The following is a 12,797-nucleotide window of genomic DNA, read 5'->3' as shown; positions in this document are numbered from 1 at the left end:
AATGAGTCATCAATACTTCAGCTACCCCAAACTCATGCAGTCGGGTCAATTCCAACTCAGAGTGACCCTATAGGACAAAGTCAAACTGCTCCACGGGGTTTCCAAGTCCGTAAACCTGATGGAAACAGATCGCCTCGTTTTACTTCCACCAAGTGGCTGGTGGATTTAAGCCACCAACCTTTCAGTTCACAGCCTAACGTTTGACCAACTGAACCACCGGGGCTTCTTGAGACTGCAGTTAGGGATCAGCTAAAACCATGGGCTTGTCTTTAAAGTTCACATGGTACACACCAACAACATGTACCTTTGTGCTGCCAGATCATCAGTATGATGACTACACTCTGAGAGGCAGGAAGGATGAGGCTGACGGAGAGAACGCCAGAGTCTCATCCTCTGTCCACTCCGGGGCACGTGTACACCCAGTGCTGTGTGGCGCAGATAATCCTTTTTGTCCCTTAAATCACGCTGGCTCTCTCGGGAGAGCATTAACCGTTCCATTTGTGAATTAATACATGCAAGGTAGCCCTGCTTAGTTTTCATAATCATTGCCTTTTATTACCAGTATCTTTAAATCTAAGGAGCCCTGGTGGCATAGTGGTTAGGCTGCTAACCACAAGGTCAGCAGTTCTAGCCCACCAGCTGCCCCTCGGGAGAAAGAGGAGGCTCTCCGCTCCTATAAAGAGTTACCCTCTTGGACACTCCCGGGGGCACTTCTACTCTGTCCATAGGATCGGCATGACGTGGCAGTGAGTCGGTGGCAGTGAGTTCGGAGCCTTTCCTCTGGGCAGCAGCATGCTCTGGTCTGTAAATGCCTGGAGACCAGACGCTGATTTCAGCTCTTTAGGAAGGTAGAACCATCCTGGCATCCTTTTCCAAAACACGCTGTTAATTTTTTTTATCCCGCATTGAAAATCTGCTCTGAAAAAAAAAGAAAGAAAATCTGCTCTGGTAGATATGCTTCATCTTGTCTTATCTCGTCCTTGAGGGTTTTGTGGCAGCTTCAACACCAGTGCTTCCTCCTTCTCCGGTTATATAAACCCAGTCTGCGTTTGGAGGGAGGAAGCCAGCTCAACCCCTGCTATACTCACGTCCTCTCCGTCATCTTCTCCTTGCTGTTCCTTCAGGTTCCAAAAAGACTGCACGCTTTCTTTTGAATCGCCAATGGACTCACAGGAAGCCTCTCCTGGGTCTGGTCCTTTATCCAAGTCACCGACAGCTTCCTCATCGGGTGGATGGCCCTGGCCGCCTCCTTGTTGAACTTGCCCACTTAATGCCAGTCCCTCCCGCGAATGCCTCCCGAGCCCTCTTATGATCGGAATGGCGGGAGCTCTGGCAGGCACAGTGTAGTAACTATTCATCCAGCTGGTAACCACAGGGTCAGTGGTTCCAACTCACCAGCTGATCCACGGGACAAAGTCTTCAGACCCAAATGGGGAAGTTCTACTCTGTCCGGTCAGATCACTGTGAATCAGAATTGCCTCGATGGCAGTGAGAAGAATTGAACTGAAAGATCAGCCAAATGGCAATGACACCAACTCCACTGCAGACCCAGCCATCGCCCACTACACGGCAGCATCATGAGGAGTCAATCATCAAGCTGGACATCTGCGAGTGGGCCGCTAAGAACGGTATCACCAGCGAATTACACTCTGTAATACTGTGTGTTCCTTAGAACTCAGAGATGCTCCATCCCCACCCACACCCACACAGGATGGTCATTAGCACGGTTCATCACAACTGGAATATGTTTACTTCGGGGACTCTGTAGACTGCAGTTCCACGGGAAGTCGTAAGTCCAAGCGGGCCGTGGACAGAGCAGAGTGAGGGCAGGGCATATCCGTTACCTTCAGGGAATTTAGGAATCTATATAGAGGAAGTGGGAGGCTACATCATGTTTTGAAGAAGAAGCGATCGTGCGTGTGGCCCTTCTGGAAGGCGGGTGTCCAACTGACTACTGGCCATAAGAAAGAGACGAGCCAGTGAGGGTGTAAAGGGTGCAGTATAGCACCGATGAAACAACCTTCCTCTAGTTCTTTATTGCTTCCCCCTCCCCCTACTATCATGACTGCCATTCTAGCTTACAAAGCTGGCTAGACCAGAACCTGTACACTGGTACAGATAAGAGCTCACAACACAGGGAATCCAGAGCAGATAAACCCTCAGGACCAATAAGGGGAGCAGCGATACTAGGTGGGTAAGGGAATGGGGTGGGGGGAGTAAGGGGAAACCGATCACAATAATCAACATATGGTTCCCCTCCCAGGGGGACAGACAGCAGAAAAGTGGGTGAAGGGAGACAGCAGTCGGTGTAAGACATGAAAATAATAACAATAATTTATAAATTATCAAGGGAATGTGGGGGAGGGAGGGGAAAAATGAGGAGCTGATACCAAGGGCTCAAGTAGAAAGAAAATGTTGTGAAAAAGATGATGACAACATATGTACAGATGTATTTGACACAATGGATAGATATATGTGTGGATTGTGATAAGAGCTGTAAGAGCCTCCAATAAAATAGCATTTAAAAAAATTTTAAGCAATCATGCATCAGGTAGACACAGGGAGAGATGAAAATTCAGAAGAAAAAACCCCAGCAACCCCCTCTTCCCAGCCGTCAGCCCCCATACAAAACCACCCACTGCCAGGTCAGTCGATTCCAATTCCTCGGCTGGAGTTGAACTTCCCCAAAGAGCTCCCAAGGCCAGCAATGTCTACGGACGCAGATGGCTACGTAGTCCTTCCACAGGGTGGCTGGTGGGCCCAAACAGCTGGCATTTCCACCCGAAGCCATATGCTTTAACCACTTGGGCCCCTTGCATGAAGCTAGAGGATCATCAATCAACAGGCTAACTGCTGCCATTGCTGGAGCTGAGCGTTGAGGAGAAAGCAGTAAACAAATAACGTGGACCCCCTAAAACAGGGGCCGGGCTTCTATCGCACATGCTAAATTTCAATTTGTTTCTAGCATCAGTTTCTGGGGCACGGTCCGTGGACAAGGTGCCTCGGTATCACCCACATCCACCATCCCCCCAACCTCTCCCAAGAATCAGGAAACCCAGGGCCTGGGGCGCAGCGAGCTGTGTTGAGCCTTCAAGGGGTTCCGGTGGCCACTCCAGGTGTACAAGCCCGGCTCTACAACACTGGTTCTCCATCTTCCTCAGGCCGCAACCCTTTCATACGGCTCCTTGTGTTGTGGTGACACCCCCACCCCAAGCCATAAACTTATTTTCATTGCGACTTCATCACTGTCGTTTTGCTACTGTGATAAATCGGCGACCCCTGTGAACGCGCTCGACCCCCAAAGGGGTTGCGACCCACAGGTTGAGAACCGCTGTTATAGACTGAGGGGGAGCCTGTGGGCCAGCCGGAATCAGGTTAAAAGCCGCAGCAAAGCCCACTCTCTTTTCCATCCCTCTTCCTGACTCTCCAGGGTCGTCACATGTGTGGTCTGCTGGCCAAAGAAGTTCTAACACCCAGGAGAAAGCAGCATGGTCTATTATGACCCAACACACTCTTGTCTCATTAGAAAGGCGCTCTGTCATGGATGGGGGGCGGGGGGCCTTTATGTTTCACCCGTCCTAAGTTTATCTACAAGGCTCCTAAAGTGACAATAAAAGACAGAGGAGGGAGGTGGGGGAGACAACCGGCGCAGGAAGTCTTCCTACAGAAAGCTGAGTCGGCCGATTTAAAGAATGCTCGGCTTTTAATAAGATGACAGGAAAAGAAAACAGAAAAAAATCCTCAGTTTGAGCCTCAGCCCCAATCCTCCACCAGCTGTAGGAGACGACGCTTTCCCGGCCTGAATTTCCTTAGTGCAAGGATATCGTTTTCCAAATGTTCTCCAATGAATTGACCTGGAGGTGGCGAAAGCTAACTTTGTAGTCCCAGTCATCCATGTGCGAAAAATATTTTTGCAGAAAAAGCAAGTGCAGGAAAATATTTTTACCACAATAAATTGCTGGTTCCACATTTCTTTGGAAAAGGGAGGGAACGGGGGTGGGGGGAACCTGTGAATAATTAGCGATGCGCTTAAACTGCCAGCCCCAGCACCACTGAACTCACCGGGTGCCAAATTATTTAGTCGAACAGTATTTAAATTAAAAACTAATGACTAGGTTAATTTAATACATGTTCCTCTCCTCTCCAACTCTGTCTCTACTAATTGAGCTCCAAAACTATATTTTAAACATACATCCCAGTCAGTGAATGAAAAACATCGACCTACTTGAATACAACAAGTCGGTAACCAACAAGGACTTCTTTTAATCTCTGTTTTATTGTCCCTGTAGACGTGTAACCATAAACTGTTGACTAGATGTACTCGCCAGTGCACCCCACCCTCCTACCAAAGTGCTTAGTGCTGGGTGGCAAAAGTGAGTGAGGTTAGGTTGCTTGACGGCCTCTCTTTGCGTTACAAGGCTTATTATCCAAAACAGCACTTATACCAACAACCAACCCGGCATGCCTCCTAGGCGTCAATCAACACATTTTAAAATCAACTTCTGAGTCATTTGAATTCTAACAGGGGATGACGCAAGACCTTCTTCCTAGTCATTCCCCAGATCTGTACAGCTCCCTCTCCCCCCCAACCCTGACTCAACAATCCATCTAGCATCTAACCCCTTCATAAAGCTGCAAGAAATTATAATTGTTTACAGATTTTTTTTAAGTGTGGAGAATCAGTCCTAAAAAAAGAAGCTATGGTAAAATTCCACAGACACATAGCTGAGTATGGCCTGGCAAACACATGGCATTCCTATCTTTGCAAGGAGGGTATGGAATAGGCCACCCGTTCAGCTTCTGCAAACCATAAATGTCACAAACATTCGGAACCACCCACGGAGGACCCACCTAAATCTGTATGTGGGCATCTCTACTCAAGCCCATGACAGTCACTGAGCATAAAACACACCAAACAAAGCCCAGGGGGGCACGATGTTTTCACAACTATCGCATAGAAGAAAACTTAATAAGTAAACACTTGTCCATAAAGAGTCGACAGCAGAAAAAGAAAAAAACAAAACAACCTCCCAGACACCAAATGAAAACAATATCTGAATGTGAATTTGGCACAAGAACAAACAGAATAGAGTTATGAAAGCTAGGATTTGGAAAGTGCCATGATCATTTATAATAGCAGCAACTGTCCTGGATTCCCCCCTCATCAAAAAACAACATGGGGGCAGGCTACCAGCCATCAATTTCTGGATCTGACAGTTTGTCTCCGGGGAGGTGGTGCAATGGAAAGAAATGGTGCAAGAGCCAGAAAGCCTGACTCCTGGGCCCTGGCTGCCACAATCCAGCGGTGGGGCCTTGGGCATGCCCCACTGACATGCAAGTCTCAGAAATCTAGGTGATCGAAGGGCCCTGTTAGAACAGGAATATTGTGATTCGATAGCTGGATTCTGGATGTGACTGGTGGGAGATGAGAGAAGGCAGAAGAAAAGATCGGAAAGCTCATTTTTTTATTTCAAGAAAAAGATATGACAAAATAATAATTTATAAATTATCAAGGACTCATGAGGGAGGAGGTAGGGGGGAGGGAGGGGGAAAAAAGAAGGCCTGATGCAAAGGGCTTAGGTGGAAAGCAAATGCTTTGAAAATGATGAGGGCAAAGAATGTACAGATGTGCTTTACACAATCGATGTATGTATGGACTGTGATAAGAGTTGTATGAGTCCCTAATAAAATGTTTTAAAAAATAGTTACATGGAAGAAGTAGAAATAAAAACAGAATCCTCCTCAAAAAACTTTGAGAGAGAGACAAGAGACCAAGCCTTGTCCCCAGTAAACTTCCAATATAGCTCGTAAAATAGGCACAGAAGGAACTGAGTCAAATTTTCTTTAGTTGGAAAAGCCTAATCTCCCACCCAATGCACACATTCCTTCTACGGCATCCCAGGAAATAGTTTCCCACCGTCCACTTGAATCCCTACAATCACAGGGAGTCTTCTCCTTTACAAGATGCCCATTCTATTGTTAAAAACACAAAGTGGGAAGTTTTGTCTTCTGCTGAGGGAGAACTCCGTTCCTTTGTAAACGAACATCCCAGGTGTGCCCTCTAACCGCACCCCTCTTAACCCTTCTTCTTCAGTCTGCTATTCAAATGGTGGAAGACACCTCCTCTGCCCCACCCTACTGTCCATCCCCCCCTCCGCCCCACCCTACTGTCCACCCCCCCCCTCCGCCCCACCCCTACCGTCCATTCCCAAGCCTGGTCTAACGCTCACACTTCCTTCAGCCATGCCTCCCTCAACACGGCTTGCAGAGCACTCATTGGCTGGCTCTGCCTGGCTTGGCAGGGTAACACATAACATATGCCACCAAGAATGGAACACAATATTCCAAATGTGGTCTGACAACTCAATTCGATTTTTAAAAGAAATTTTATTGAGTGCCTTCTGTGTGCCAGACTAATATTTTTCTTGATCTGAACTAAACTTCTATGAATGTGCCCCAAGAACACCTTAGTTTAGTTTGTTTTAGTCCATGTCAGCCTCTCCAGCTAAGAATGAGACCAGATTCTACAGTTCGAGTGACCAGAGGTCCCTCTCCTGCCCACTCTATAGTCAGCACAGTACGTGGGGCCATCAGTGGCTTTGGAGATCGGTGGACCTGGGTTGGCCCTGTCACTTTCTGAGTGGCCTCAATTGGAAAAACCCTCGTTCTCTTCCAACCCTTCATCCATTAGTTATCTCTAATAAAAATAACTTTTGAAATGGTAAAGCCGATAACAGATGTGTGTAGCCCAGACTGATTGACAATGACCTACCAACCAACTCAATCAAAGAGTGATTGTCCATTACGTTTCCAGAACGGACCATGGGACGGTCTAATTCAGTGTTTCCCAAAGTGTGTGCTAGTTGTCCCCCGGGGTGGCACTGGAACAATCCAGGGGGAGAGGACACTACAAAAGCAGATAGCTACACTTTTTGCTGGGTTCTGGGCTATTTTCAGGAGGTGCCTGAGTAATTTTCTTTTTCTGAGAAGGGGGCAGTAGGCCAAATAAGTTTATGAACCTAGGGTCTTGTTAAAAGAAAGAAAAAGAAAACGAGGCATAAAGTGAGGCAGTCATTTAAGAGATATACACATTTATTTCATAACAATCTTATCAGATTGTTGGTATCTTGCTTACACGGAGAAAAGGAAATGGAGGGGTTAAGTTAGATGGAGGCCCTCTGATTTCAGGTGCTGCCCACTCTACTGAGAGCTGAACCCAAGAAGGGCACAAGTGGGTCTGGAAGCTAAGGGAGAAGGGGAGCGTGTGCAGGGTGTTGCAGATGGCACCATGCAAAGCTGACCATGCAGCAGGAAAGGTGAGGCTGAGGCCAAACAGCTAAGGGGCTTGAGTCCCACACAGAGGAATTTGAACTTCAATCTGTAGTCTATTAAGAGTCAACCCTTACTGGTTATGGTCAGTGAACCAGTTCAAATATTTGAAGACTAATTTCACAGACAATCATAAGGGCTTTGGAGACAAATAAAGCAGCAGGCACGGAGCGGGCGGTGGGGGATTGTTTTTGATAGGGTTGTTAGGGGAAGGCTTCTGAACAAGTCATTGAAGTCAGTTGGGGAGAAAGTCACACAGATGTCACAGGACCCAGTATCTCGGGCCAAACAACGTACCTGACAGATTCATGTCTGAGAAACGTGACGAAGGCCAGGTGGCTGGGAAGGAAACGTCCAGGGGAAGAGAGGGTGGAAGTGAAGGTAGAGAGGCAGGCAAGAACCAAATGATGTCGGATTGGGCATTTTCTCCTTACACAAAGGTTTTATGCTGAGTGTAATCAGAAAGGCATGGCTCCATTTATTATTACAATACTTCCCTGAAATCACATTTATTTATATTTATGATTCCCCCTAAAATACCAGCTCATAACTAACGAACTATTCCACCCACCCGCTTCAAAAAAAAACAGAGAGAGAGATTAGTTTGTCATACTTACTCTCTGAAAGCACATTCTGGCTTCTAATTCTTAGCTAAGTGCTCATAAACCAAATATAACTTAATCTGTTCCAGAATTTTGCCAGGCACGTGGTCTGGGAACCCATCATGCCCCTGCACCACCCACCCTAAAAGTCTTTCTGGAAGGTTGTGACAACATCTGCCCGTTCCCAGTCTTGGGGCATTTCACAAGAGTGGCGAATGGATAATTAATGGGTACACTGGGTGGTACTAGCTACAGATACAAGAGGAGTTCAAAGAGAAGAGGAGGTAAAAACAGAAGAGGCGGTGCAGGTGGGCCATGGGGGACATGTGGAACTGCAGCTGTCTTCTGGAAGCGATGAAAAGGGCGGCTATAGAAACTGAATTCAACAGAAATCACACATGGCCGTCCCACCCAGCGCCTGGCAGGAAATCAAGCACACGCTCGCTCGCTCTCTCTCTCTGATGGGATGATGGGATTATGGCTGAAATTTTCTCCCTCTGGGGGCATATTTTCCATACTATTCTATATTTATTATTTATGATGTTATATATAGTTGTATATTCTATCGAATTATTTTTAAAAGACGCTAGACGGGGAGATGTTTCTTTTTCCTTGAACAAGTGAACGTCAAGGTCATCACAAAGCGAGAGAGTGCAACGACTTCAATCTTGAGAAACTGAAATGAGACCCGATTTAGATAACATCTTTTTAAAATGTCACATATATGAGATTTCGTATATCTAATGCCATGGATCATAATACAGTATATATATGTGTGTGTAACATGCTTTCTTGGAAGGAAAACGAGGTGCAGGGCGAGAGGGATGACCACATAATCTGAAAGAGCTAACATCGGTCACTTCTATGATGGCGCTGGGTTTCTCACTGCGGGCAGGGTAGCCTGTGAGAGCCAGAACTTCATGGCTGCCCTGCTTTCCCGTCTCTGAAGCTTTCTGCCTCTGATGGGGTCTCACCACCTCTCTTTCCGGCTCTCCCAGTAGGAAACGGTTTCGTTTTCCCTCTCTGACAGCCTCCGTGTCACACTGGTCCGGGCGTTCAGAGGTGTCGTGGGCAAGTGCACGGCCAAAGGTGGGCGAGTCGGATCAAACAGGAACCCCCCGGGGGGTCCTGCTCAGTCCTGTTTCCCGAAAGGGAGAGAGATCCTGGTGCCTCAAAGGAACTCCTGCCACGGTCCCAGGGGAGAGACAAAATTATTTTAGGAAGAAAAAGACTTCACAAAACCAATGAGCATACAAATATAGGCAGCGTACATACGAACATTAATCGAGGCAAGAAAGTCGCTAATGAGTACATTTTCCTCACAGGCCATATTCAGTAGTTAGCGTGAGAGACTTCACATCTTACGGTCGGCTCCTTTGAAAGTCACTCGTGATTTCTTTCAGGAGTCAAAGAACAAATGATCTCACTTATATGAAATAAGCAAACGGAGAGAAACCAGAGATGGTTGGGAGGGAGGGAGGTTTGGCTTTCTGGTAGAATTGGAAAAGGGCATAATCAATTTCGCCAAATTACACAGGTAGAAACGGTTACATTGACACACACTCAACCAATTTAAAATGCCATATTCAATGTCACCAATTTATACATGCAGAAATGGTGCCGTTGTATATCTTCTCACCCCAAAAAGGTTTTAATTTAATAAAAAGAAAATCACTCGTGACAATTTCCCCGGTAAACAGTTTAATGTTTAAAAAGTCCCATGTTTTCATAAGAAAATTAATTTTTTTCATATCCAAGGTTCTTTTAACTTCCATTCCTAATTAATTTTATTATCATAGACTGATCTATGGGCTCCTGTTTGATTTTCCCCAAGCCCCTTTTTACTTCCTCAGCGACTGCTGGCAAAGATTGAAAACCTATCACGTGACATTTGCCTAAAATATACCGATACCGCTGTCCTGAGTCTTAGTAATTGCTGATATAAAAATCTATTTGCCTTTGTATCACTTCTACTTTGATATCTGTCCAAGAAAATGCCTATAAGACAAGTCATTTCATTGATTTCTTTTTTATATTTTGTCCTTACCAACTCTGTCCCAAAACTAACATTATACCAACTAAATTCAACTCAACACATTTTGACATCAGGAAAAAAAAATCCCACTTTTTCCATCAGTCAGAATAATTTCCAAGTAGGATCGCGTCCAAATGATTACTCTAAAAAAAGACACCAATTGGTTAGCTAGTCAGAGTGCAGTGTAGCAACGATGAAACATACAACTTTCCTCTAGTTCTTAAATGCTTCCTCCCTACCTCCCCCACCGCGCCCCACTATCATGATCCTAATTCTACCTTACAAATCTGGTTAGACCAGAGGATGTACACTGGTACAGATAGGACCTGGAAACACAGGGAATCCAGGACAGATGATCCCTTCAGGACCAGTGGTGATACAGGGAGGGTGGAGGAAGAAAGGGTTCTCTAGAGAGACAAAACCAGATTGCTGATAATTTTATATATATATATATATAAAGATAAATAGATATATAACACAAGAAATGAACTATTAAATTATATACAGATAGATAGACAATACAAGAAAAGAACAGTTAAATTATAAAGCAGTACAAATGGCTCAGTGCAACTCACTCCCGTGAGACAGTTGTGAGACACTGGCAGTCCTTCAAGTCTTGAGAGCCGCCAGGTAGTCCTCTGTAGAGAGAGCTAGGCTATCCCAGTACAGGCAGCAAACAGCAAAGCAGGTCACCACCTGTCAGCCAGGTCACCAACTGTCAGTTCCCAGCTCCAATCATGTGGTCTTAAAGGGACCTCAACTTACAGTGATACAGTCCACAGGCTAGGCGTCCCACAGGTAGCGTACCCTTTAAATTGAGGTACAGAACAAGCAAGGCAGCCGCACACTGGTCCGATGATTAAAGAGCAAGAGACAAGAAAGACGAGGCTCACTGAGCCATTTATCTCTCCGCCCTTCAATTAATCTCACTTGTGTTTATCAGCCAGGCTGGCACAATAAACTATCTCAGAAGGGTGGGATGGCAAGGAAGAAGGGATTACGGATCTACATATAACCTCCTCCTTGGGGGATGGAAAACAGAAAAGTGGGTGAAGGGAGTGGGTAAGACATAACAAAATAATAATAATTTATAAATTATAAAGGCTTCATGGGGGGAGCGAGTGGGGGGTGCAAAAATGAGGAGCTGATACCAAGGGCTCAAGCAGAAAGCAAATGTTTTGAGAATGATGCTGGCAACAAATGTATAAATGTGCTTGACACAATGGATGGATGGATGGATTGTGATAAGAGTTGTATGAGGCCCCAACAAAATGATAAAAAAAAGACACCAGGCTAAAAAAAAAAAAGACACCAACTTTACCTGAATTCCCATAATTAACTTTTTAAGTATATTTCTAATAAAGCTCCTTTACAAAATAAATCGATCCAATGATTGAAATGCCGTGCTTTGATAATACATGCAAGAGAACATAACACACTCACTGCGAGGCTTAGGAACTCATTAAAGTAGTCCACGAGAAAATCATCTGTTGCCAATGAATCTTCCTGCAAAAAGATTTAAAAAGCACAATATCATTTTGATTCTAATGTTTTAAGACATTCTTACATTGTTTCTTAATTCTGCTATAAGTTACTTACAAGAAATTTCTTACAACACAGAACTTCAAATCTTGGTCAGCCACTAGAGAAACCTCAGACAGGAAAAACTAAGAAACTCTTAAAAGACCTTGAAACTGACTATTCTTAGGTGAAAAAAAGAGCACATGGGGAAAAATACATTTAAATGAAATATTAATATAAAAGAATACTGTACATGGCAAACACCTCTGCAAACTTAGAATACATTTTTCATAAAAATAAGCCAGAGTCAATGAAAAGAGAAGTATTATTTGGGGTTAAAATTGGCAATATGAATCTCTGAAATGATCCAACAGAAACAATTAAGGGGAAAAAAAAGAATCTATTCTCTCCCTCTAGGAATGAGGCAGTTTTAGTAATCTGAGCTCTGCTTAACTTTTACATAAAGAGACTTTGAGAATGCTTATGTTCTAAGAATAAAGATGATAGACATTTTTTCCATGGCTATCTCATTCACCAACATAGCCCTTTTCAAAACTGGCAAAATTGAAAAGGCACTGCCAAGCACAAAATCTCTCTTCCAAATCATGAAACACCTTATTTTGTTAGTAACTGTTTCCATTGTACCAAAAGTACATTCTAGCATACTCTGTTGCATAGTACATGTTTACTTTGTTATCCATAATTATATTTCAATTTCACAAATCACACATGAAGGTTGACAACATGACACAATGCGATGATTTCCATATGCTTGGTTACTTTCTTCTTAGACTAGCCAATTTTTAAAAATGTTATTGAAGTCTAGTGCTACACAGATATAGTAACATCTACTTTGGAGAATAGATGGTCGGGATAATTGAAGTAATTGAAATGTCAAAACAGACTTATAAACGATCACTTAGGAGGATTTATATGAAGGAATTTACTAAAGATCGGAGGCGATTAAAACAACAATAACAGTGGGGTGAGGAACCCTAGTAGGGGTGGGGGTCGGGGGCAAAGAACCACCTATATGTAGGGTTTAACAGGATATTGTTGTTGATTTCATTTCTTCAGATGAAGTGTGTAAATCTCTAGAGTATGTTTATTTTTTTAAATCCCCCCAGATCCCAGATCCCTCAAACCTAAATAGCGGTCTGAGTGGCTTTAAAAAATAAAAAAAAAAAAGAGGAGGAAAAGCAAATGGAAAGGGCCTTGGAGTCTCCCGTGACAAACAAGTTCATCACCAAAAGGAAAAAAAAAGGAGACAAAAAATAAATTTTAAGAGAATGTAACAAATCTATCTTAGC

The 12,797-nt window shown here is 44.3% G+C and overlaps 1 protein-coding gene across 1 annotated transcript in view; it reads right to left on the bottom strand.

Moving 5' to 3' along the window:
* The window catches only part of RGS22 (regulator of G protein signaling 22), a 140,643-nt gene that overhangs the window by 112,737 nt on the left and 15,109 nt on the right, over positions 1-12,797 (bottom strand). Inside the window, exon 3 of the mRNA XM_075549437.1 lies at positions 11,410-11,472. Within this exon, the coding sequence (XP_075405552.1) occupies positions 11,410-11,472 (63 nt within the window). The remainder of the gene's footprint in view (positions 1-11,409; positions 11,473-12,797) is intronic.

Source organism: Tenrec ecaudatus, chromosome 5, assembly GCF_050624435.1.
Source record: "Tenrec ecaudatus isolate mTenEca1 chromosome 5, mTenEca1.hap1, whole genome shotgun sequence".
Classification (NCBI taxonomy): Eukaryota; Metazoa; Chordata; class Mammalia; order Afrosoricida; family Tenrecidae; genus Tenrec; species Tenrec ecaudatus.
The sequence above is the reverse complement of the archived record's forward strand: the minus strand, read 5'-3'. Positions and strand labels throughout refer to the sequence as shown.